This window comes from Leptosomus discolor, chromosome 2, assembly GCF_034619465.1.
Source record: "Leptosomus discolor isolate bLepDis1 chromosome 2, bLepDis1.hap2, whole genome shotgun sequence".
Classification (NCBI taxonomy): domain Eukaryota; kingdom Metazoa; phylum Chordata; class Aves; order Leptosomiformes; family Leptosomidae; genus Leptosomus; species Leptosomus discolor.
The window spans coordinates 46,859,923-46,885,977 of NC_141392.1; the positions used below are offsets into that span (position 1 = coordinate 46,859,923).

Consider the following 26,055-nt stretch of genomic DNA (forward strand, 5'->3'; position numbering starts at 1 on the left):
GCGCCAGGCGGCCGTTGGGGGCGGCGCCAGGCGGCCGTTGGGGGCGGCGCCAGGCGGCCGTTGGGGGCGGCGCCAGGCGGCCGTTGGGGGCGGCGCCAGGCGGCCGTTGGGGGCGGCCGCTTCCGGCAGCAGCATGGCGCCCGGCACGGAGCTGGGCTTCGCAGCGGCGGCGGGTCCGGGGGGCGCCTGGCGGCTGCGCAGCGCCTACTTCCCCAGCAAGGTCGGGGGGCGGCCGGCGTGGCTGGGCGAGATCGGACTGCCGGGCCCCGCCGCCCTGCGCTGCGGCCGCTGCCAGCAGCCCTGCGCCTTCCTGCTCCAGCTGTACGCGCCGCTGCCTGACCGCCCCGACGCCTTCCACCGCACCCTCTTCGTCTTCGCTTGCCGCGGCGCCGCCTGCTACCGCCTACCGGGCCCGCGGGGGCCTCTTTGCGGTGAGGCGGGGGGGGGGGAGGGGTAGTGAGCGAGGAGGGGGCGAGGCCCACCGGCCGCCGCCCCGCTGACTGCCGCCTCTCGCCCACAGTGTTCCGGAACCAGCTGCCGCGGCGGAACGACACCTACCCCGAGGAGCCGCCCCCCGAGGAGCCGCCCCCGGGCCCTGCCACCGCGCCCCCCACCCGGCTCCGCGGCGGTGCCGCTCTCTGCCGCGTCTGCGGCTGCCTGGGGCCCCGCGTGTGCGGGCGCTGCCGCCGCGCCGCCTACTGCGGCCCCGAGCACCAGGCGCTGGACTGGCGGCGGGGGCACCGGCCGTCCTGCGGGCAGCGCCGCGCCGGAGGTGGGTCTGGGGCGGGGGCCGCGCTGCGGGCTTGCCGTGGGCTCCGCCGCTTCTGAGCTGTGCCGGCACACGCTCCGATCGCAGGGTGCTCGCCCAGAAACGTCGCCGTTACGAGCCGGCAGCCCCTTGCTCGTTAGCGGGGTAAGGGCCCGCAGAGGAGAGAGGAAAGAAGGTCGCGCCTTTTGCGGTTTAGGATTCGTAAGGAAACGATCAGTCGTTCTTTCAGATGCACTTCTTTCCCTTAGATGTTTACTTAAGGTGCATAAGAAAGTGGGATCTTTGTTGTTGCTGGAAGGCTAACAAATTTAAGGCGTACCTTTGGTCTCCTTCAAAGACCTCTTTCAGCCTTATAAAAAGCTGAAAGGATGCAGACTAACTTTTTTCCCTTAGCAGGCTGCTTTTAAGATGGTGTCTTCATAAATTGTAAAGGAACATAGAAAGCTGATGCCTTCAGTAAATGAAAAGAATGGTTTCCATGAGTCTGCTCTTGTAGAGACCCTTTTCTTACACCATCCCCTCTCCTGCTTTGGTCTCCTTCATACGCTTGTTTCTCTGCTGGTTGTTCAAGGAACAAGTACGGAGTATTTAAAGTATTTTTTAGTCTTCAGAAGTAGCACATTAATGATGGGGCAATGAAACCTGGTGTGTGCAGTGCATCTCCCGTCGTACAGTGCGGGATGCTGGTCCTGGAAATTTTGTAGGAAGTGGAAATAAGCAGAACATAAGTTGGTTTGTGCAAACCAAGTTATGGGTCAGATGTGAAACATTTAACTGAAACAGCAGAAGCCCGAAACATGCACTAGGATGTAGTTAGTGCTGCCGTTACAGAAGGTCTGCTTGATGCGTTTGTGGACGTGTTGCCGACTCGATATGCAATGGAAAAGTAAGAAGAATGGCGTGGCCTCGGGGCAGCTGCTGCACGCGTGGCTCGTATGTGTGCCGGTTGGAACGAGATACGCACAGAGCTGTCCAACTGCGGGTTTTGGTTTTTACACTGCAGCTGCCAGCGCTGCTTGGTCTGTCTTCCCCGTCTCTTGGATTTACAGAGATTCAAAGCAACGTGTCACCTATTGTAGTTTTCTGCTGTCCTTAATAGAAAAAGTTTCTTAGCTTTAAATCAGGTCTAGCAGTGATGTGAATTGTTCTTGCTCTTGTAGTGAGGTGGGGGTTGGTCTCTTCCCCCAAGTAACAACGACAGGATGAGAGGAAATGGCCTCAAGCTGCACCAGGGGAGGTTTACATTGGACATTAGGAAAAATTTGTTTACTGAAAGAGTGCTCAGACACTGGAACAGGCTGCCCAGGGAAGTGGTGGAGTCACCGTACCTGGAGGTGTTCAAAAAACGTGTTGATGTGGCACTTTGGGACATGGTTTAGTGGGCATGGGGGTGTTGGGTTGACCATTGGATTTGATGATCTCAGAGGTCTCTTCCAACCTAATGATTCTATGGTTGTGCTGTAGTTTTGCTGTGTAGCTTTTGGGGAGAAGGACGTGAAGTATGAGGTAACATTGTGACATGGTATCTGTTTTCTGTTTTCTAGATGACTCGGCAGATGAAATTCCAGAGCATAACGAATTCCTTTTTCCAGAATATGAAATTCTGATAGAACCTGAAGATCCAGAATTTCCTGCTGACAGCAGTGTAGATCCCAATGATGAAGAAGGAGCTGCAGATACGTCGAAGGACCTGAAAGAACAACAGGAGCTCAGAGCTACAGGCAGTGCAGGTAGGAAATAAGAAGGTGGCTGGCTGCAATTCTTCCTAATAAAGCTTGTATTGCATCTTTAAAATATAAAATACTGTGATTTTTAAGTGTTCATTGTAAACTACTGGTGACAAAAGGCTAAATCTACAGTCCTGTGCACGGTGATGTAAGTTTCTTGTAGACATCCCGTAACATAAGTTGCTTTTAGGGGAGAGACTTACTAAGCCCCAACCCCAGGAGCTGTTGGAGCGGCTGTTGCTGCAGTGAAGCTGCAGGTAGCTGGGAGTGACACTGTGTCCCCGGGAGCTTCCTGCAGGTAAGAGACAACTCTAGTGAGAAAAACAGGGCCCCGAGCACCTGCTGCTGGACGCTGTTGGAATAGGTGGTCTTGGCTTGACGTGGTCCAATGTGGCTTAATTTATGGAAAACGCTTAACGAAATCTCCCTGTCTGTGCTAAAGAAAACTGTTCTGAAGCTCTTCTAATTGACCTGGAAATAAGCAGTGGAAGTGCAGGCCCCTTCGTACCCACCCCCCCCAATTCACGAGGTGTTTGCAGCTCACCACACTGACTTTGCACGCAGCCAGGGCGGAGAGTTCGTGGTGTTCCAGGGGGAGGCTGCTGGGTTCCCCGCCGTCCCTTACTGTGCTCCAAAGCTGTCCTGAGGCTGCTCAGTGCTCCACATTGATGTGAACGTCCTCTTCAGTGCTAGGAGCTGAAGTCTGGCACGTGCCGGGCATGGGTGGCCTTTTCCAGATGTCACATGCTGAAGGGTCAGCAGTCTTGGCGATACTCGTTGGGAGCCATAAACTTCGGAGGACTGACTCTTTCCCTTTCCAGCATGCCAGTACTGACATCTGTGTTTAAAATGCAACTGAAACTACTAAACGGATCGGTGTGTGACTGAATCTTGGTATGTCACAAAAAGAAAAAAACAACAGTCTTTGATAAAACTGATTGACACCAAGAATGACTCTTGAGAGCAAAATGCACTTTTACAGGTGCAATGTTTTTAATTTTTGGCTGTCTTGCATTAGCCTGTAACCTTTGAGGGTTTTTTTTCTTGTTTAGGTGAAGCACTTCAGTCCTTAGATGAAGAGACGTTGGAAGCAATGGCAAAACATGAGACTGAAGAAGACAAGATCTTCCAAATGTTTAAAGAACGAGTAGCTGCCGAGCCAGAGCAGGTCAGAAGATGGGGCAGCCTTAGAACTTAAAAGTTCTGGCACAGCATCCTGCTGCACCTGCAAAATGTTTCACTGCCTTTTGTACCTACGGTTAGAAATGGTGATGGGGATGCCTCCTCATCCTCTACACACCTTCAGCAGTGTACCGCAGTCTTCCTTACGTGCAGAACTGGAGTCATGCTGAAGTAGTAATTTAGGACCTGCTCCTCTGTCTGAGACAGAAATTGGTCAGGTTGAGAAGGCAGAGCGGTGCCGAAGCCGACACGGTGCGGGGAGGACCTGCTATCCTGTGAAGTGGTTCTAACCAAAGAGAGGTGGTGAACCATTGCAGTCTTCTTCCCCAGCCTTTGGCTGTGTTGGCTACCCTTCTCAGCAGAACCAAAACCACAGAGGAGCTCTGGCACTGTCACCAGCTGCATGGGGGGTTAGTCTGGCTTTTTATGAGGTTGAAGAAATTAGTGATGGTTTATAAAATTTCAACTATTTAAACCAGAAATCTCCCCCTATGCTATTTCTTGCTAACTCAAGAGGCTGACAAAAGCCACATTGTCAAACAAAAACATGGTTCCTGGTTCCACTGAGAGGAAACACGGGCCTAGAGCCATAAAAGTGGTGGAGGAAGAAGAAATCCTCTCCATGTTTTACCTGGTCGCTGAGGGGTTAAGGGGCACAACCAGAAAGTAGGAGACTGAGTCTGTCCCCTCCTCTGTGCTTGGGGTAGGTGCATGACTGATTGGCATAAGCCTCCTCTTGATAACGCCTGATTTGCTGTGTAAATACTTAAGACAGTAACAGAACCACAAAGGATAAGAATGTCTGAAAATACCTCCTCCTTGGGTATCAGGGCAGTCCTCTTGCATTCGGGTGCAGAACTGCAAACAGAAAGAGCTGGGTTGCATTCCTGACTTTTCTGTACACCTCCGTGTGCTAACTACCAGTCTGCCCTTCCTCCGTCTCGGGACTATAAAATCCATCATCTAGCGTTTCTGGGTCCCTTAATTAGAGAAATACAAATCACTGAAAAAACGCTGTATGAATCTTTGCATGATTCAAATAGTTAAGAAAATTTACGTAAAGAACCTGTCTTATTTAGAATACTGCATTTGCAACTGATACAGACTTTGCCACAGGTATAGATTTTGCCATGGGTGTTACTTAAAGACACTGCCCTTTTTCTTTACTGTCTTACAGCTTTGTCTATGTCAGTAAATACCAATTTTATACCAAGGTCTTGTCTGCTCAAGACAATCTTGAGAACTTAAACTTTTGTTCTATTTCAGATTATTAGATACTGCAGGGGAGGAGAAGGCCCAATCTGGGTATCGGGTGAAAATATTCCTGAAGAAAAAGATATCCCAAATTGTTTATGTGGTGCCAAAAGGATTTTTGAGTTCCAGGTATGTAAGTTCATTTAAAGAAAATATAAGTAATGTAGTTCAGGCTTAACAGGATGTAATGGCATAGGTGTTGGCTTGTAATTAGAGGAAGGTGGTTGAAGCTGCTACAAACAAACTATGCTAAACTGTACAGAGCCCTCACTTACTGTTCTAACTGCTTTTTCCTGTAACACTTTCACATATGGAAGGTAGGTTCCCGTCTGATAATTTGCACCATCCATAAAATGGTGCACTTGTGACTATGGAACCACCTCTTACGTAGTAGGAGTCTGGTACTGTATATTTAAAAAAAAAAAAAGCCTTCATGATGTGAACTGGACACGTGTCTGGCTGGAGGTATCAGGCTGTAGAGTTTTGAACGCTAGGAGGGTACGTATGGTGAATACACTTCATGTCGTGCAAAGGCAAAACATAGCAATGAAGGTAATTTCAAATGGAAGGAGGCTTACAAATCTGGCAGTGCTTAGTCAAACCAACCGTCTGTCGATACAGTAAGTAGGGCCATGCCTTTGGTTCCCTGGGCCTCTCCTACAGGGCTCTGGGAATTCCAGATTTATTTTATTTGACCTGCTGTGTTACTTAGTGGCTTTGATGGGGATTTTGGTGTCAGAGGACATAAACGAAGGTGGGAGGAGACGAAGGGAGAGCGTAGAGAGCTGTGGCCCGCCTCTAAACCTTTGTTTTTCCTTGAAGATTATGCCACAGCTCCTGAACCACCTTCAGGTTGACAGCCTGGGAGAGAGCGTTGACTGGGGAACACTGGTGGTGTACACTTGTGCTGACAACTGCGGTGAGGGAAATGAATACCTGGAAGAGTTCATATGGAAACAGGACTTCTCTGCAGGCTCTATTTAACTTCCATCGAGTTACTAAGTCGAGTCACCTCAGTAGAGTACTTGCCTTGGTTCAGTGCATCTCTGCACTTGGCAAACAGGGAGTTGAAGTAAAGTCACTGGTAACTGTGTATCTTGTAACGGTGACAGAACTACTAAAAGTAGACCTTGACAGCCTCTCTCTCATGCTCCATAGGAGCTTTTACTTCAACTTGGTAATGAAGCCAGGTGCATTTGTTCAGTGAATTTCACTTCAAATCTCAATTCTGAATGTTTAAATAAAGATGAAATATTTTTGGATTGGTGAACTTCAAGAACTTGGATTGTTGTCTGTCAGGATTTCCTTTTGCTACTCAAAAATTAACATTAATTCACAGCGAAAAGCAGACTACTGTCAGATCACTCGAGGGCTTCTGCTCAGGAGGGCTACAGAGGTCATAGCTAAGACAAAGCTGTGTAGCTGTTCGCTGTGGAACTTAAATCTGCTTCTCTATCTCAAAAGGTACACTGCATCTCACTTGTCAGTTGTTACATCTTCCGACTGAGTGGTTATTCAAGATAAAATGCACAAAAATTAAGGCTGTTTTATTATTATATTTTTATTAACTGAGTTAAATTATTTCTGCATGGGACTGTCTGGTGCAGAAGCAGTTTAAGCAAAGCCAGCCATACCAGAACGTGTTTGTCTTGTTACTTCCTGCCTGTAGTGTGAGATTTTCAAGCTGAATTGTACCTTGTCTGCCACCTTTGGTGAAGTTTAAAAATAAGTGCCCTCTGCTGGGATTCTTCTGCTGTTTGACAGCCATGTAGCCAAGACAAGAGAAAAGTGAAGCCACAATGCAGAACTGACTGGGGTAGTTGCTTAACTACTTCTGTGGCTATCGCTACCTTGGCAGAAAAGATAAGGCTTTTTTTGGGGTGTATGTCTCAGTATAGAATTTACTTCAGTTACATATTCCCTTATCCTGCTCAAACCATTCACGTCCACTTACCAGTGATTCTGAAGATGATTTTATGAAAGCCCTAGGCCCACTGTTGGGTTTTTTGTATCAATTTAGATACTGGAAATATGCAAATGAGCAGGCAGGGAAGGCTTTACATGTAAACTGTTTTGTCATCACAGAACTTAATTCCTAAAAGGGTAGTTTTAAGCCATAGTATGTGTCACAGAAGAACAAACTATCTTAAGTACAGATAGTTTAGTACACCTTGACTGATTTTATTGAGAACCATCCCCCAGTTACTCAAGGCTCCAAGCTTTCCTGCAGAGTTAAGAGCGTTGCAGACAGTTGGTAATAGTTCAAGGTCCTGCGAAAGCACGGCCAGCCACACAGTTATGTTCAAGAGCACTCGGGACTGTTCGCTAGCTCATGGCACAGAGTGGTGTGGCACCGAAGGCAAGGCCGTGGTTGGGTATGTTGAACTTATCCTGGCAAAGCCATGTTATGAAACAGCAGCTTTCTGGTAAGATCCAATTGTTAAAAGGTCTGGAGAAGCACCCGTGGATGCCACTACGGGGCGGGGGGGGGTGGTGGTGGTAGAGAAGACTGAGGATTAAGGTCACTCAGGATTTCCAAACAGAGCAGCAGCAAAGCCAGCCAAAATTCCACTTTGGAATGAAACACCAACTCGGTAAATACAGAGACCATGGTTACATTTGGGTTAGTTTTAGATAAAAGCTGTTTGAAAAATGTGCAAGTCAGAGAAAGGAGGTTACTATTACTGGAAATGTACTGGAGAAAAAAAAGTTTATTTTTAGTTCTCAGCCCATTAAGCTTCAAGCACAGTTCAGAGGGAAGATTATGTACATACTGACTCTAGTCGGAAGGGCTTAGACATTTTACAGGAACACTAATATAGTGAGACTGTCATAGTTGGTAAAATACAAAAGTAGTAATTTAAAGAAATTCTAGACGCTAAGCGGGGATCTTTTGTTCCAATTCAGTCAAGTGCAGCTATTTAAGACTTGCATAAATCCCATCTGTTGAACATAAGGCAACGCATACTTGAACGCAAAGCTTCTTTAACAGGTCATCTCTTTTGCTTTAACGTACTAGAAATATTCAAGCTAGACGTTGCCAAGGATATGACTGCTGGTAAGCCAGCCAGAGCATTGTTAAGATTCTCTCAAAATGAGAAGTCATATTAGTGCATGTGCTATTGAAAAATCCAGATTAAATTTTAAAAAAAGGTTTTCAATGTATTTCACTTTACCAGCTGGGTAATTTTAAAATTCATTAAGACAGTTCCCATTAATTGTATAAACAGGGTTTATTGTACATGTGGAGCTGAAGGAAGAAAGAGAAGGAAGGTATATATTATATATATATATGTACAGTGAGCCATTTTCATTAATAAATTTATTCTGTCTTGCTTAATACTGGAAAGAGGGAATGTGTCTGGCACTAAAGAAATTTAAAATTGAAAAAATTTAAAAGCCTAAGTTTGGAAAATTATAAAAACCATGGTCTTATGGAAGGAAGTTAAAACATATATACATGGCAATTTAAGTGGTTTATACACTGAGTGACACAGTTGCATTTGTCTTTTAAACCAACTTATGGATTTTCTATTCATAGAACTGGCATTAAAACTATTTAAAAGCTAGAATATAAATAAAACTTGGAGGGACTGCTCCAGGAGCAGCCCAGTAAAGCAACTCACAGTAACTCAGTAGACGTAATCAAGAATACAGCTCCCCTTGAGCATCAGGGAAGTAGGCACTAACTGGGAAATAGTCCAAGTCCTGGTGTTGCAGTTTCACTCGAGGTCCATCTCTTGTTACTGCTGTGCCATATGCAATACCTTTTAAAATACACCCCCAATTTCTCTCTAAGATGTAGAAACTGTTATGTTGTCTTTCTGAATCCCTTTAAAATAGGATAGATGTTTTCAAACGCTTCATAGATTTCTGCTCGTACTTTAGCACCTTGGAAAAGAGGGAATTATGTTAGTTTGTACCTTTCACCAAATACTTAATTTTAGCTTTTAAAATGTTTATTTGAATGTAACTCTTATGTAAAACCTATGCACATCCATAAATCCCTATTTTTACTATTTTTTTTTAAAGACACATTTCATATAGAGCGTACATTACCAGCCTTCTCACTGTTCACTCTGTTAACTGGTAAAACTTCCATTAGCATCTTCGTGCTTATCTATACTTGCAAATGGGATTTTTCTACACACAGTTTCTGCAGGACACCCAACTACGGCCCCACAGGATGTTTCTGCAGAAAGGCCAAACTGGTGGAGCTCTTTTAGGGAGCGTGAACACCTGGGGGAGCAAGGTCTGGTATGGGGACCACTGCAGGGACCTGCCACTTGCCACATGGCAGGGCCATGCTCCTCCTTTTGTCTGCGAGCCTTGGGGGTTTTCTTCTCCACAGTAAGACTCAGCACAAGGGGAAAAGGACAAGTGTAGGTGGAGTGCCTGAGGTTGAGGAGGTACTAGAGCTCAGGCATCTCCCCTTCGTTGGCTGCTGTACCAAAGGAGAATGGCAGCAGCCTCCAGCCAAGCTGCCAAAGAGCAGTGAGCTCAGTTACATGTAACCAACACACAGAAACAGACTTTCTGATTTTGCCAGAAACATTACCTGTTGTCTTACAGCTTTTTGGGCACCTGCACACTTGATTTGGATTTGGATTTGTGATCATCACTTATACGGGTTCAGCCAAATGTGTGGTTTGTTTTGTGCATTCTCATCCACAGAGTACCATACTATCTGTTCTTTCTCAGTGCTGTCTCCTCTAAAGGAAAGTACCTGGCAGCTTACACACCTCTGGTATCATTGTGTGTTCTCTGTAATACAGCCTAAATCTAACGTATTGGAGTAAGGTACTGTCGTCACTTACCAGTTAAAACCACTTTTCCAGAAACAAAAATAAGCAGAACAATTCTTGGCTTGATCATTCTGTAGATTAAGCCAGGAAACAATTCTGGCTCGTAGCTGTAAGAGACAAGAGTGACAGTGTTTAAACGTGTTTGCAGACATGCGTTCCAGTCTTTTATCTGCAGGACTGCAGGAATGGGCAGAGCAGATGCAGGCTTCACTGAAATTTGGAGAGAGTAGCAGGGATGATCATTTTGATGGGTTCATACTGGGCAACCTCAGTTACACCCGAGGCAGAGCAGCAGTGGGAACAAAGATGCAGATTCCCCTCTGGTGCAAGGGAATAATCTAAACAGGTGTCACACTCTAAGCTAGGCAATGTGCAGCAAGAATGAAACATAGGCAAGTCTTTTTTACCTGCTGAACTGCTGGTGTGTGAGTACCAGTCCTTCTAATCTGATGGGAAATTTCACATCACAGCTGCCCACCATGTTCTGAATTTTAAAATCCAAAAATTTTGCAGGAAAACCCAGTTTTTGAACAACTCTTGCATACTTCCTTGCTGCCAGTCTGGATTGCTCCTCGCTGAAGTGAGAAAATGATACCCATATTATTTCCTCAGTTAAGTATTCCTTGAAGCAAATTGAATTAAACCACAAATATGTAACCAGGGCGGGGGGGGGGGGGGGCGCAAAGATCTGTGTTGAGGGGGAGGGGAAGGTCGCATGCAAAAATTTTATATCAAAAATTAACAACTAGCACTGGTTTGCATGCTAATTTGATCCTGAACACCATTAATGTTGTACTAGCTGTTCATGAGGCAGAAAACAGTAAATTATAAATCCACGTATTTCACACTCTTAAAATATTGACCTGAGTCCCTCTAATGGGATGTAAAAAATGTTACTTAAAGTTTTCAGCATAGAACAATTTTGAATTACTACTGCTAGAAAATGCGTATTTCTACAAAAACCTGTAATCTGCCAATCCACTGCTTGATTCAGCCCAGGCATTCAAACTGGGGTTTAACACAACTGCACGGCCTTACACGCTGTTGCAGAACTCAGTTGGCTTCAGGTTTGTAACAGCTGGGGATCTGGTTGCTCCCAGTGCAGAGCAAGACAACTTGAACTCCAAATGTCACCAGGCAGAGAAAGCGTTTCCTCTACAGCTCTTTTCATTCAGCTCTGCTCATTAGCTTACTCCTTCTAGATTCCTAACAGACGTCTTCAGAGGAAAATTCCTCTCCTGCCCACTGGAGTTAAGCTTATGTTTAGTTTTCAATTCTTATGCTTCAATGATCACGTTAAGGACAGATCAGACTACAAGGACCAGAGACTTGGAGCTCTTGCCCTGTGATGAATGAAACTATTCAGATACAAAAATCACTCGTCCTCTGCCACCGCCCCTACAGTTTAAGCAGTTCCAGTGCATAGTCATTAAAATTTTTAAATTATTAGGAGAGGGAAAAAAAAAAAAAAAAGAAAAAAAGAGATAACTGCAAAGCCAAAAAAGTGAATGTAGTAACCTCTGCAAACCACTTTATCAGACTGTATGAAACAGCTTCAGAAACAGAAGTACCATTTCCCCTTTTGTAGGGAAGTCCCTTCAGTCGTGAAAAGACACTTTGTGTAGAGATGTATATAAGTCTATTCAAAATCACTGGGAAGCAAGCCTAGTTGTTCCTGTACAACTCTACTGTATACAGTAGCTGTGTATATATATATATATACACAAGTAACAGTACTTCTAAAGCATCACGGTACAAGAGAAAAGACAGCCTGAATTAGTTCGCCTGTAATGCCTAACCATACCTTTTTGCTCCTGTGCACACCATTTTCCCAGAGCTGAATATCAGTGCAGTAGTACGTGGTTCTCTTATTCTCATAATAACAGCAGCAAAACGCTGAAATGTGAGCGTTGAGAGTATTAGTGATATATTGCTGTAATCATTACATTAAAACCAAATTTACATAATGTAAATAGCAAGTTACACTGTATTGCAAAGAAATACTAAGTTCAAACAAACTTATGGATTATTCGAAATTTACTTGAAATGCTTAAATCCTAAGTAGCTTCAAACATGCACACTGAGAGGTAGAGTCACCCAGGAAGGATATTTACCATTGCATTCCTGTTTTACTAAGCTCATTGCTCATGACCGTATATGCAACACAAATAATGCCAACGTTTGCAACAGAGCAATAGAGGCAATCTTGAAAATAAATAAAAAATAATTTCCTCCACATGTCTTGAAATTTAATCTGTTATAAGCAGGATGGAAATTTTATGATCTGTTTTGTTTCTGTGTCCTAAAGAACTGGATGGTGTTAGCATACCAGCAAACGGAACAGCTGGAGATCAAAGTTCTGTGTAAACAGAAGTTGCCTCAACCTCCACAACAGAGAGCAGCAGCCTGGTTACCTCTAGCTTTTTATTCTAAGTACTGTAACATCGCTCTGCCTGCATTCCCAGATAGTCTTAAAACTCCTTGAAGCAAGAGATACTGGAAACTGATGTGGGCGCACACACACACGTAAACCCCTGTTTGCCTGTTTTATATTTAACTTGGACCAGCTCACCATGCAGTCCCATGAATTGTCCTGCTGACATAACCAAGGCGGTAGCGTGGGTTACTTAACAGCACATTTGTCAAATTACGGCTTAAATAATACAGCCAAGCAACATCAGTCTTTGATAAGATGAATGTACTGACTAAACGTCAGGAGCGTGTTACATAACCCTTCTCTCTCTCTGCTGTGGAAACCAGCATTTCGTATCGATTATTCTAGCCTACGGGTTTTACACAGCCACCTACACCTACCTCAAGAGTTACCACAGCATGCCCAAGTTTTTGCTGCACTCATATCTTACTCACGTGCAATTACGTAACAGCACCACTGATATAAACTTACAGTAACAGTTATTTATCACATATGCCTGCTTTAGTCTTTGACAGCAGAGTTTACGTAAACTGCAGCAAAATCCCCAATACTAGAACAAGATTGTATTAATAATAAAACCCCAGGAAAACTGAAGCCTTCCCAAGGCAAGTCAATTCAACTACACAACACCTAAACTTTTATTAGAAATAGCATCCAACTACTGTGGCTGCAAAGGTAACACTTCCAAGAGGAGCCACCCAGAAGAAAAATGAAGCAACATTGTTTTCTTGATTCAGCACTCCAGGTCCTCTGCTGTTGTTCAAAGTTTCCTGAGCTAAAAAGATCCTGTGGTTGAACAGGTTGCTGTTTAGAAACAGCAGGCAACTTAGAAGTCAACATGCAAAAAAAAAATCCATTTCATTTTGCTGTTCCACCAAACCTAGCCATCAGGAGCAAGGAGATGGCAGGAGCACTGGGAGGCCACATGAAGAAACAGAGCTCAGAGGGGAAGTGAGAAACTACCAAATGAACTGCGTATGACCACAAGAAATCCAGGGGAGCAGCCAGGCGGAGGAAGCCATGGCCTACAGGGAACAGCCGTGGCTCTAGCAGGAGCCCAGGAGTTGAATTCTTTCCTTTCTCCTTGCTGGGAGACAGTGAACAAGACTTCATCATCAGACATATCACAGTAATATGAAAAAGGAACTTTCCGAGCACTACAAACAAGCATGCCCTTATGAATGGCAGCAGAGCCCAGCTTTACAATGAAAAACCTGGCCTGAGTATTACACTGGTGGTTAGGTTCTACCTAAACGTGCTGTGTTCTTTCTAAATCTACCAAATTACAACCCGATATAAAACACAGCTACATCAGTGTGAAAATGCTTTTTACTAATTTGACAGAACGTTCTAAGCTTGTTAAGATTTCTTTTTTAACTGTAGTATAAAACTGAATCTATAGCAGGAAGGTTTTTCAATCTGTTACAGCAAGCTACACCTACCACCTGTGCCTTTAACATACCTGTTATAGGATGAGCTCTAATACATTTCTCTTACCTTGGGATTATATTCAGCATTTCGGGCACGAAGCGCAATAGTTTTTAGGTCAAGTTTGCAACCAAGATTCACCGTGGACACAATATTCCTGCAGACAGTTCAGAGGAATACATTAAAAAGACAATAAAGAATTAATGTGTCACCTTCATTTTTAATCAAGCTTGATTAATTTAATTTTTTAAATTTGTTGTTGTTGTTGTTTCTCCAAGTGAGTTTGAATGACATCTTTCCTACTGACAGGAGCACTGAGCAGTGTTTTGGCTCAGGAACCTCCTTTAGTAGGGCAGTAGCTCCTAAGGCATGATTGCTGATTCCTCCTTATCTGTCAGCTATTATGAAAAGTGCCTCATGAGAAGAATCTCAGTTTGGCAGGAAAAAAATCGTGATGCTGAGAGACCCCACCACAATCAGGGAAGCTGCTGGTAACAGGAGAAAATGAGGTAGTAATAGTACCACCTGAAATTTTCCTTGGTATGCCCTTTGAGGAGAAGAGGTGCAGGACTAAGTAGGAATGACCAGGACGTAAACCCTGGCGATAGGACAGCAGGTCTCTAGAAAGTTTAAGAGAAGTTACTGGATACAAAATTTCTTGTTTTCCGGCAAAACCCTGAAATCTAAAGGTCCTCAATGGGGAAAAAAAACCCAAATACAAGGAATCACTCTTTTCATGCAAAATTCACATTATCAACCATTTCTCTTTGGGCCTTCCATAAATTGCTGTCTCTTTAAAACTAAAGTTCAGTGAAAATACTTTCATACCTAAACCCAGAACTAGTTCTAGGTTGGTTTATTTTTTTTCCCCTTATTACAAACTCAGTCTTGAACTAGAAAAGGAAACATGGAATATTAAGTACAAGTCAGCTGTACCTCCTAGACTAGCAACTCGTTTCTTCCCCTCTACCCTTCTAATTCCCTTCCAGCTGTGATAGTTCCTGTATTCTGCTCTAACATCTCACTAACAAAGTTCTAAGTGCAGTGAAGGGGAGCTATTTGCTTTTCTGTGAACAGGTCACAAGTATCCACAAAATTACAAATGAGACTATGTTTCCAGGCAGGTATACATATTTTGAAATACCAGATTATCAACCCAGACTACTTTATAGCTAAAGCATGATGAACTCCTAAAGTGCATTCAGTTAAAAGTTACAATGGTGCTAAATGAAGACATATGGAACATCCTCCATCAGTGTGCTTAAAAGATGTAAGGCTGACAAATCACTAAGAAACTGTTTATATTACTCAGTGGTCTACTAACGAACCTAAGCTAAAAATAAAAGCAAAAATTACTCATACTGGTAGTGGAGCCCCATAAATTCACAGGACCTCCCCTCCCACCAAAATGCAGCACTCAATTCCTGATGGGGCTCCTGTGGCAAGCCTTTAAAGGGCTAGCTGAGAAAGGACGTGTTGCGCTAACACATGGGACACTCACTGTAGCTGTGGCACTATCCCAGAGCTCTCAGATGCCGGTGTTGCAGGAGTAATTGGAGTCATTGGAGTCATTGGAGAGGGGTACAGAGGTGTGGTTCCTGGTAAAGGGGCTGTGGTAAGAGTCTGTGAGTGGAAGAGCTGGGGAGTTTGACCAGATGTTCCCTGTGTCGCTTGCTGTGATGTAGATTGCTGTGCTGCTTGTTGCTGCTGCTGCTGCCGCTGCTGCTCCTCTAGGATGGACAGACTGTTGGTGCTCTGGACAGGCTGCGGTGTCAGTCCTGTGCCATATGGCATCATCGGGCTAAAAATTGGAATTCCTGGAGTCATTGCACCCTACAGAAGAAAACATGAAACACAAACCACAGATCCTGTTGACTCCATTTTGGTTTTAAGAGGAAAAGTTTTCAGGAGGAATCTAAAAATAAATCAACCTGAGTTGATCATACCAAACTTGAGGCATGCAGTACTAACCTGCTAAAAACAGAAAGCCATTGGAAATGCAGTTGTTCTACAGAATAAACTGCTACCTCTAGGGCTCTGTCAGTTCTAGCATGCTTCATCCCCAGCCAGTGACGCTGGCACAGTTCTCACAGTACCTTGCAATCATGTCTCAAATTTGACCCACAATTTGACTTGCAACTGTCTGAACAAAGACTGTGCCCATCGTACCAAACGCATCCACAGCATGGCAACAGTCCATTATGTATGTTATTTAAAGGGCAACCACCAAAATCAAATTAGGATTTCCAACTTGTCAGTCACGAATCAGCTTAAAGGAACCCCACATATCTTCATGTTTCTTATATGTCTGGAAATACAAATAGATGGTTTTAAAATACTGCTTTATACTAGTATTACTCAATACCTAACAGAATTTTTTAGGTCTGCGAATAGAAAACTTGAAGTTACATGCAAGAAACAGAAAACACTTTCACAAAAAAATTCGTATCATAGTTGCATATTAAATCGTTTGTTTTTACCTGAGGGGAGGCTAAGCCTTGAGCATAGGGTGGCAAGCTGTTGTTCTGATCCATGATTCCAGTTATTTCTTTGGTGCAGCCAGAAGTATTTTCTTCAATTAATTTAAATTAACTTCAAATCCTAGAGGGTTTTTAACCCTTTAAAACATTCCAGCAAAGTAGCTTTTTAAGCCAAGCTGAAAGTGTTAGGAAAACATCAGCTCTGGAGAAATGTCTGTTATGAGTCTAAAATACTAATCAGAGCCTGAAAAGAGAAAAATTAGTATCTTGAGAATAATATCTAAACACAAAACCAAAAGCAAACCTATCAGCTGCTGAGTTGCATAAGAGACACCTGTGTGCAAACACATATAAGAACATTCACACGCACGCATAATCCATAAAAATAACCTTTTTCAGGCACACTCCATAGAAGCTTTGCAGTGTGCTTCTGCTGAAGTCCCTGGCAGGTAACCTGACTCACATGAGCAGGCCTCTGTCTACCCGAACCCTCCTGCACAAACAACTCAAACTGTTAATGCTCTTTCTACTACAAGCTTTGCTTTAGCTGGAAAAGCTCCCATTTTTTTAGAATTCAATTCCCCTGACTACTAACCAACAAGCTTACTGACACATTGCTTGCGAGTCTCTTCCTGGCAATTTTAAGGCCTGGGCTTCCAAAAGTATCTTTTCTTCTATGGGAAAAGCACTGCTGGTCAAATCAGAATTAGGAAATGCTCTTCCATCCAATTTCATAAAATAAAGCGCTAACAGATTTCAAACAACAATGACATGCACTTTATAAGAAAAAAGAAATATGTTAAAGCCAACTTCAGGTACACAAGTGAAATGTACAGATTTTTAAATTTTTTTTTTTTAACTCTGTTGTTGTGTTATGGAAATAAGCAACACAAGTGGTGAATTTAAATTTTACACCTTGATATCAAACATTTTTTCAATTGATTTACAGTTTCCTTAACTAGATAACTATTGTCCAGAAATACTCAAGGTCATTTTTAGGCCAGAGACCCCAAAATTTAAAGAAAGCCTATTCAGCCTTTTTTTTTTTTTTAAGGTATGAGAGCTAAGAATTAATACATTAATATTTATACTGCAGCTGAAAAGACTTCCTCGGGCCACCCCAAGATATTATCATCTTTACCCTCACTAAAGGTATAAAATAGAGCACCCAGGTTTTACAACCCAGAGACAGGGGTAAATTAGAAGCCTAAACATTACTCTAGAAGAAATAAAATCAACTCCTCGACAGCCCAGATCTTTAGTAGGAAGTCTAGATACCGGGCATGCCAGAACTCGCAGTTAGGACACCACCTACCCAGAGGACCATCTTGTAACCATCTAACCGCGGCCTGCTCGCACCTCACACTACAAACGCTGGAGAAGTTTTTGTCGAGGGAACAGAGTCCGGAGGCCAAGAGACGCCCCGGAGAAGGCCCCGACCCACCCCCGAGCTCCCTTTCAGGCTCTCTCCCCTCACACACAGCACCGCTCGCGAAAAGCCAGTTTCAGCATGAGGCCCCCCACCCGCCCCCAGACCTCCGGCAGGGCCGCGCCACCGCCATGGCCCCCTCCCGCCCGCCCGAGCACAGGGAAGGCGGTGACCGCTGGAGTCCCGCTGCTGCCCGAGGCCGTCCCGCCCCCGGCACCAACGGCCGCCGCTCGCCCCCGAGGTACGAATTGCGGGGGGGGGCGGGGCAGCCGCCCCCTCCCCGCCGCGGGAGCCCCTCTCCGCTTCCCCCACGGCTCAGGCCGGCCCAGAGGGCCCCGGTCCTGCGGCGGTGCCGGCGGCAAGGTGTGGAGCGAGCTCGGCCCCCGCCCTCCAGGCCCGGCCCGGCCCGCGCCATCACGGCCCCCTGGCGCTGGCACCCACCGTCCCCTTACCGGGCAGCGGGGCGCGCAAGGGCCCCGTGGAAGAGCGGAGGGGAAAGGCGGGCGCGGCGCGGACGGTACCTGCCGCTCCCGGTGCCACCGCCACCTCGCCGCCGCCTCACAGCGCCCGCGGGAGCCAAGCTGCGCCCCGCGCCACCGGCGCGTCCAGAGGACGTCACTTCCGCCGAGCGCCCGCCCCGCCTCCCCCCGCCGCCATCTTCAGTGAGGGCGAGGGGAGGTTGGCGCAGGGGCTGCTGCGGGCCCCTCGTGGCTCACGGCGCGGAGCCGGCCAGCGCTTTGCCCCGGCGGGCAATGGCCGCGGCTCCCTGGCAGCGCTCGGCGTTGGCACGCGGGAGTCCCGCGCCAGGCCTGGCCACAAGCTCCCGCGCTGGAAGGTTCCCCATTTTTTAGCTGTGCGAATCGCCGCCCCTCGCTTGTTGCCACGGAGAGCGAAACGCCCTGCGGCGCCGCCGCCCCGTGGTTCTCGCTGCGATGCGTGCGCAGCCCCTACGGGGACTTCAGCAACGGCAGCTCTCCTTCCCGAGCCAGGGGGGCACCCTTCCCCTCTAGAGTACCGCACGCCTCCCCTTGCATCTCCCTTCTACCCCGGCCCTTCCCGCTTGTTTCTGACCGTGCCGCGGCGCCCGGCGCCGCACCCCGTAATCCGCCTCACGGACCTCGTGTGCTCCCTGACCCTTTATCTTCAGCGTTCCCCTCCGGGCGCTGCCCCCTTTCCCAGAGCAGGCGCCGCCCTGCTCTCCGCCTGCCCCAGCACAAGGGCTCCCTGATCACCTCACCGCAGCCACTATCAGCCCGCTTGCTGCCACGACCAGGCAAGCACTCAGAAGGCAGGGGCTGACAGCGCTCGGACCGGGAAGGAACCGGTGCCGGTGCTGCGCGCCGTGCCCGGGGGGACCCGCCAAGCCCGGGCTGGGGAAGGCCCGGCGGGGAGCGCAGGGGACCTAGAGGTCGCAGGGCACGCGCCAGCGCCGCTCCCAACGGCCGCCGACGCCCACCCGCCCGCGCGCGCGGCACTCGATGTCCTCCAGAGCAGACGAGAGGAGGCCGCTGCTGCCCTCCTAGAGCGGAGAACCGCTACTTCCGGTTCCGGTGCCGCCATTTTGCCGTGAGACAGCAGCGAGATACGGCGCCGGGATGTTGTCCACTGCTGCTTACGCGGACTCCAGGCCTGAGATGGGCTACGAGCTCGGCGCGCCCGTACAGCACCGCTTCTCGCCCTACACCTTTAACGGAGGGTGAGGAGTCGCAGGGGGGGACTGGGGCGGGCCCAGGCATCCTCTTCCCGGGGGAAGGGCCCCTGAGGAAATTGGCGGTAGGGCTGGGTCTTCCTCATGCCTCCCCCGGGCACTCTGTGAGGGTTTGTCTGCCCTTGCGAGGGCCTCTTGGAAGAGAAGAGGGGCAGCACGGGGGAGAGCTGGGCTTGGCCTTGCCGGGTGTCCCGGGAGTCTTTGGAGCTCTTCGGGGTCTTCTTGCACGTCGGTGTGGCTTGTGGCACACTCGGGCTGCCTGAACATTTACAGGTCAAAATAGGCTCCTTTTGCTTCCTGCAGGGTTGTTTCATTATAGTGCCTCAGGAAACCGATGTAATGGTCATATTACAAGCTTTTAAAGCTGTAATTGGGTTGAAAACTACCTTGTCATAACTGTTAAAGGTAGGTGATGTTTTGCAGACACTTGCTCTGACTTGGTGACAGGATCTGTCCAGGATAGTGTTATTTAGGGTTTTTTTTATAATGCCAAACTGCTTTTTAAAGGACATCTATTTGTCATTTAATGGTAGCACACATGTGGCAATCATAAAACTAGTTATTTGGAAGTAAATAACAGCATAATATCAGATTGAAAAAATAATACCGATGCTTAGTAGTTGGCTGGAGTGTTTTTTTCTTGGAGAGCCAAACTGGTTTAGAAGGGTGAATCTTTCATTAGCAAGCATCTAAAATTGTTAGTCCATTGGGTCTGGTTCTTGCATTGTACAGAAACTCTGTTTTACCGGGTTTCCATGCAGTTTTTGGTCAAAATAGAGAATCCTGTACATATGTTTTCTTCAGTGTCTCTAGTATGTTCTTCCTCCAATCCTGAGTCACATGTAGGGATATGCATGATGGGGAACATAGTAAGTGATATAAGATGCTTGACAAAACATGAGTCTCAATATAGAGCTAGTCTGTTCCTCTGTTGCCTAAGAAAATACTTGTGCTAAAAGTCATGATTATATGAATATTCTTCTTTAAGGACTGTGTTGGCGATTGCTGGAGAAGACTTTTCCATTGTTGCCTCTGACACACGACTTAGCGAGGGTTATGCAATTCACTGCCGGGAGAGTCCAAAATGCTACAAACTGTAAGTCCAGATCTTGTAAGAATTGAAACAGGTGAAAGATCTTTTGTATTGCTGAGCATGTCACCTGCCTGGAATGATCAATCACTTTCTTTAAGCAGAATTCTCAGAAAAAAAGGATAGTAACGAAATTGATTGTTGAGTCGTGGTGACCCTTGCTGTAACACAAGGTGATACATGCTGTTGTAAAACCAGCCAGGTTTCTTGTTGCCTGCTCTTGAAGTTAGCTGATAACAGAATATTTTTAGCATGATACAAGGCTTGATGTAAGCTAGGTGGGTTTTTTGACTGGATAATCTTTTGTCTTAACTGTAGCAAAACTTAATCCTGGGGTAACTCGTTCTTATTCATCAGGACACCTGATGTTGGTACACAAGTGTGCCCGCTGGCGCCAGTTGTGCTGTGTCTCTCCAGTTAGCCATCTGGCACTTCATAGAGGTGTTTGTTTTAGGAGAGGTAAACCTGTCAGTAGTTCCGCTGTTGAACTTTTTATGCTCATTTTATGCTTATCTCAGCTCACCTAGATAGCGTCCCCTTGGTTTAAAAATACGTATTGTTTACATTCTTTTGACTGTAGCAGGTGCTTACCTAGTAGCTGCCATCAGCTATGTAAACGATTTTTTTTGTTTTATGTTTTTTGTTTTACTGATGACACAAGAGCATATAAACTTACGTTTCTCTTGGCTGACTCCTTACTATATCTTTGACTTGCTGATAGTGTCTGAAAGAAAATTACTGTCATACAACCTGCAAACTGCACATGGTGGCTTTGTGTAATTGTAGTGACAGGCTGAGAGGAGATTTCAGCTTAAACTGAATGACTGCTTTGTGTTGGTCTGTAAGTACCTCTCACCAGTCTCCTAGGATTTAAGTTTCAAATGTGTGTTCTTATAGTTCGTATTGGTGAAACGTTTTGAAACTGAGCACAGAGCTGGCCGCCTGCAGTGTGTCCGCAGCGAGGTACCTTCTGTTGTGCCGGCACAGAAAGCCACCGACAGCACTGATGATACATAACCTTGGTACAATCTGGCAGTCCTCTGGCCAGGTGGGGTAAAACTGAGCTGAGTTGCAGGTTGTAACAGGCTCCCTGTCTCAAAACAGATCCTCTAGCAAGGCTGAATGCTAACAGCTAGAGTTAGGGGTGCCTGAAGAAATAAAGAATTTGGTTTTGACAGCCTTGCTGTGAAAGTCAGGGGATTGAAGAAGAGATCTACAAGGTCCTGCTCCTAATGAGTCCTCTCCGAGACATAGGTTGCGGTTACCTTTTATACACAAAACATCTGTTCCTATTATTTTAGACAACTGTTTTTGATAGCGTTAGAGAAACTGAAAATATATTTTCGTAATAAGCTACTGTGTAAGAAAGTGGTGTAGTTCATAGTAAATCTGAAATCACCGTAAAATTTTATCTTTTACAGAACAGAACAAACGGTCATTGGATGCAGTGGTTTCCATGGTGACTGCCTCACCCTTACTAAAATTATTGAAGCAAGATTAAAGGTGGTTAATGTCTTCTTGGATAAACTTAAACTTATCTTAGATAAATATAAACGTACATTCTTAGTATCATATTTGAGACCAATAATATGGTATGTTTTAAATATAATTTTTACTGTTTTTCTTCAAGTGTCTCTGTCATAACTGTATTGCTAGTGAAAGATCAGGCAGGGGAAATGGATGCTGTGTCTTACTAACTGTAACATCACAAACTTAAAGACTGGAAGAGCTGGAGAAAGGATAGTGTTAACGAGGCAACATCTATTATTTGCAAAACTTTGGAGAAATGTTAATTTTTGGCTTGTAAGGCGGCTTTCCTTTTAGATCAGTGTGTTTTCAGTAATCGTGCTAGTTAATAATCTTGCTTAGCATTAGTTTCCTCTGTAGTGAGGTTGCAGAAAATGTAATTCTGGTTGAGTATAAAATGTAGTGTTTGGCTTTCTTCTTGGTCATGCTGTGCCACTTGCAGATGTACAAGCATTCCAATAACAAGACCATGACTACTGGGGCTATCGCAGCAATGCTGTCTACGATTCTGTATTCTCGACGTTTCTTTCCTTACTACGTTTACAACATAATTGGTGGACTTGATGAAGAAGGTAAGACTGAACAAAAAAAGGGGAAAAAAAAGAGAGGCTAAATTTCTGTGGATGAATAGCTATCCTTTTGCGTCTCGGCTGTACTGATGGAATAACAAAGCTTGTGTTCCTATTCCTAACGCCCGCCTTTAGGCGTTGTGGCACATACACAGCTCAAATGCATACTGTGCATCTGACTTGTTTCTTGGTTTCTGCTGTTAACTTGTTCTTCCATTTCTGAAGGTCTGAAAGTCTAAAAATTATGTTACAATTGTGTGATTACAAGTGAAATCTGCTAACATTGCTTACCTCTCATATTTTACTCTAGACTGGAACACTTTATAACCGCTTTGCTGGATTTCTTAATTGTCCCTTTAAAGGAGATGTTAGCAGTAAAAGGATATATATTTTATTCAGGTCTGTGAGTGTGGTAGAAGTTACTTAAATATGAAGATTTACTCCAGAGACAGGTTTCTATAAATGTATTTTAAATTGTTAAGTAACCTCAAATGAAAATCATGATTTCCACATGGAAGCTGTAATTTAACATATGACCCTTCCAGGACTTACTGGGCTCTTGTCCAGTGATTTGGTTGAGTTGCTAAAATACTGAGTTCTCTGGCTTTGAGCAGGAGCTCAGAGGTGGTCTTAGTCGTGAAATCATAGAATGGTTTTGGCTGGAAGGGACCTTAAAGATCACCTAGTTTCCCCCCCCCCCGCCCCCACCATGGGCAGGGACACCTTCCACCAGACCAGGTTGCTCAAAGCCCCATCCAACCCAGCCTTGGACACTGCCAGGGAGGGGGAAGCCGCAGCTTCTCTGGGCAACCTCTTCCAGTATATCATCACCCTCGCAGTGAGGAATTTTTTCCTGATATCTAGCCTAAATCTACCCTTTTTCAGTTTGAAACTGTTACCCTCATACTGTCACTACCCTCCCTGATACAGAGTCCCTCCCCACCTTTCCTGCAGGCCCCCTTTAAGCACTGGAAGGCCTCTGTAAGGTCTCCCTGGAGCCTTCTCTGGGCTGAACAACCCCATCTTTGGATAATTTCAGCCATTCCCTGCAGTTTGTTGTTACCATTAGGTTATGCTGCTTTTCCAGTCTTGCTGAGACATGTCTACAATATGTGGAGACTGGAAAGGGATTAGTCTGCCTTGTGTAATGGTAAATCTCGGATTATGAGGGTGCTGTAGCATTTGGTAAGAATCAGAGTGCAGGTTTGCATGCATGGGCTTAATTTGGGTGCATCAAGATTAATTTGTTTTGATTTAGTGTTACTTTGTGGATCTCTGCTAGCTTCCCCAGGGCTGTTCAGCTACCTGTGCTGTGCTACCAAGGGTGTGGGCCAGTTCCTTAAATCGGGTGCAGCCTGTCTGAGCAGAAAGGCTGAGCTAGGCCAGGTGCTGCGTTTTGACTGCACGTCCTCATGAAATGCTGATGCTTCAGAGATACAGTGTGTCTGTGTCTCTGATGTTGGTGCAAGCTGGCCTGACTCCAGAGGGAAGTGTGTAAGAGACCAGAGCATCATCCCTGGTTCCGGGAAGGTGATGCAGAGGCGTTCCAGCATGTTCTCGAGGTAATTCAAGAACTGTGTCGTTCAAGAACGGTGGCTGAATGCCTCCTTGTGCTTGCTGTAGAGCCAGCAGAGCCCTTTGTGCAGCACTGCACTCTAGCACGTTCTTCTGCTTTGATTATTCTGCATCAGCACCTTTTCTGTGGTAAGTACTGTAGAGAGCATCTGTTAGAGTTTAAATAATGAAAATAACCTTCAATATAGTGCCAGGTCATAACCATAGCGAGCCTCCTGTACAAAGCATCGCCTGAACATACTGCAGTGCTGTTTGGTAGAGTTTGCTGGGGTCTGCAGTACCCCAGAGACTGCTTATGGGAAGAGCCAGTTTTTGATGTCAGCGCTTATCAGCATGGAGAATCTTTCTGGAGTGTGATTACAAATTTTTTTTTTTTTTTTTTCTCCCCTCCACCTCAGGGAAGGGAGCAGTATATAGCTTTGATCCGGTGGGCTCATATCAGAGAGATTCTTTCAAAGCAGGTGGATCAGCAAGTGCCATGCTGCAACCCTTGCTTGATAACCAGGTAAAAAAAGTTCTCTATTTTTTCTTTCAATTTTTTTTTTTGGTTATCTCAGTAAACTTTGTGATATTCGGATTAATGTAGCTTTATTTCTGGGGAATATTACTTTTGAGAGAAGTTTTAAATATATTACAGGTAGGATTGTTAATCCACACGTTTATGAATTGTGTGGCTTTACCTTTTCGGGAGGAATCAAAGTTTTGCTTTAGAGTCTGTTCAGGTTTTTAATGTGCTACAAGCGGTGGACTGCCTGTTTAAAATACAGGTAAATGTTTTAATTGGGGAATTATATTTCCTATAGAAGCTGTTTGGATTTTTTTCTGTTTCTTTTTTTTTCCCTAGCTGATAACATAAATATGCCTGTTAGCATGAAACAATACTAAATTAAGAAGATAGAATTAGTAGATGTATATAACACGTTTTATCACTTAACATACACTTGTCTAAAAGTCTTAAGTTTTGTACAACTCCGACACCATTTTCTAAGAATGTTCCTACATAGAACTGCTGTAAACTTACTCAGTTAAATCTGTCTAAAAGTATTTGAGTATGTTTGTATCTAATTGAAGCTGTTAATTGTTAAGGGAGACAAGTTTATCAGTTAAAATACAATATTTAGTCAGACTGGTTGTGCTCTGTTGCAGACTGTTATTTTTGAATTCGAGGTACCTTGAAGAATATTTGCTTTTAAGAAATGTTCCTAACTACAAATGACCAGAGAAGACCCTGTGTGCACTTCTGATACTACTAACTCAGGGGGAAGTTTTTGAAGGATTAGATTAGTTCAGCTCTGAATTTTCATTGTGATCTTGTTTACACTGAATGAGTGGAGGAGATCTGCTGGCCGTGTACTGGGTCTGCTTCTAGTTACTTCTGGAAGAGCGTCAGAATTGGCAAAAGTTCCGATCAGGCGGCTGTGAACTGGGTGGAGGAGTACTTTTGCCAGCTTTGGGTTTCTAAAACAAATCAACCGTTTCTTCTTTTAAGTTGTCTAAATCTGCTCATTCTAGTGCAGGGACTGAAACAGCTTTCGTGCTAGATGGATCATACTTCCTCTAAAATGCATTTTCATCTTTTCTAGATTGGCTTCAAGAACATGCAAAATGTGGAACATGTACCTCTGACCCTGGAAAAGGCTTTGCAGCTGGTTAAAGATGTCTTTATTTCTGCTGCTGAGAGGGATGTGTACACAGGGGATGCACTTAAGATTTGCATTGTCACGAAAGATGGAATTAAAGAGGAAACTGTCCAATTACGAAAAGACTAATTCAGTTCACTTACAACCACGTAATCTATGGTGTACAATTTACCTGTATCGTGAGGGCATTTGCCTTATTAAATTTTTTCAAGAAGTTCGACTACTGTGATGCTGAGTATTTTCTGTCTTTGTTAGAAGTGATAGTGTGTTTTAGAAACCATGGTAAGGAAGCGGCTAAGAGTTACCAGTCAGTTTCGTTCATCTCATCTTAATCTGTTGATCAGTGTAATTCCAATGCCAGTTTAATCCCCTTCTCACAATACCTTATACTACAGTATTGGGGAGTTTAAACTTCTTAAAATTTAGGTTCACTGCCTT

The 26,055-nt window shown here is 45.1% G+C and overlaps 3 protein-coding genes across 3 annotated transcripts; 2 read left to right on the top strand and 1 right to left on the bottom strand.

Moving 5' to 3' along the window:
- The first annotated feature begins 127 nt into the window (after window positions 1-127).
- PDCD2 (programmed cell death 2) lies at window positions 128-6,194 on the top strand. Its single transcript, XM_086482367.1, has 6 exons — window positions 128-431; window positions 521-772; window positions 2,314-2,499; window positions 3,549-3,664; window positions 4,945-5,061; window positions 5,755-6,194. The coding sequence occupies exons 1-6, from the start codon at window positions 134-136 to the stop codon at window positions 5,914-5,916; spliced, it is 1,131 nt and encodes a 376-aa protein (XP_086338493.1). The 5' UTR covers window positions 128-133; the 3' UTR covers window positions 5,917-6,194.
- A 1,431-nt stretch (window positions 6,195-7,625) lies between these two features.
- TBP (TATA-box binding protein) lies at window positions 7,626-16,268 on the bottom strand. Its single transcript, XM_086482366.1, has 7 exons — window positions 16,080-16,268; window positions 15,101-15,432; window positions 13,669-13,756; window positions 11,542-11,633; window positions 10,145-10,312; window positions 9,750-9,844; window positions 7,626-8,823 (listed from the first exon to the last, which is right to left on the bottom strand). Exons 1-7 carry the CDS (start codon window positions 16,131-16,133, stop codon window positions 8,744-8,746), a joined length of 909 nt encoding a protein of 302 aa, XP_086338492.1. The 5' UTR covers window positions 16,134-16,268; the 3' UTR covers window positions 7,626-8,743.
- Window positions 16,269-19,068: 2,800 nt separating this feature from the next.
- PSMB1 (proteasome 20S subunit beta 1) lies at window positions 19,069-25,837 on the top strand. Its single transcript, XM_009954094.2, has 6 exons — window positions 19,069-19,204; window positions 20,205-20,312; window positions 21,728-21,809; window positions 22,276-22,405; window positions 24,376-24,482; window positions 25,561-25,837. Exons 1-6 carry the CDS (start codon window positions 19,104-19,106, stop codon window positions 25,744-25,746), a joined length of 714 nt encoding a protein of 237 aa, XP_009952396.1. The 5' UTR covers window positions 19,069-19,103; the 3' UTR covers window positions 25,747-25,837.
- Window positions 25,838-26,055: the final 218 nt, after the last annotated feature.

Coding starts and splice junctions, on each gene's coding strand:
- PDCD2 (XM_086482367.1), top strand. CDS start 134: ATGGCGCCCGGCACGGAGCTGGGCTTCGCAGCGGCGGCGGGTCCGGGG. Junction 432..520: donor CCCGCGGGGGCCTCTTTGCG/GTGAGGCGGGGG, acceptor TCTCGCCCACAG/TGTTCCGGAACCAGCTGCCG. Junction 773..2,313: donor CGGGCAGCGCCGCGCCGGAG/GTGGGTCTGGGG, acceptor TCTGTTTTCTAG/ATGACTCGGCAGATGAAATT.
- TBP (XM_086482366.1), bottom strand. CDS start 16,133: ATGGATCAGAACAACAGCTTGCCACCCTATGCTCAAGGCTTAGCCTCC. Junction 15,433..16,079: donor AAGGCTTAGCCTCCCCTCAG/GTAAAAACAAAC, acceptor TTTCTTCTGTAG/GGTGCAATGACTCCAGGAAT. Junction 10,313..11,541: donor GTGTGCACAGGAGCAAAAAG/GTATGGTTAGGC, acceptor TTCTCACTTCAG/CGAGGAGCAATCCAGACTGG.
- PSMB1 (XM_009954094.2), top strand. CDS start 19,104: ATGTTGTCCACTGCTGCTTACGCGGACTCCAGGCCTGAGATGGGCTAC. Junction 19,205..20,204: donor CCCTACACCTTTAACGGAGG/GTGAGGAGTCGC, acceptor TTCTTCTTTAAG/GACTGTGTTGGCGATTGCTG. Junction 22,406..24,375: donor TGGTGGACTTGATGAAGAAG/GTAAGACTGAAC, acceptor CCTCCACCTCAG/GGAAGGGAGCAGTATATAGC.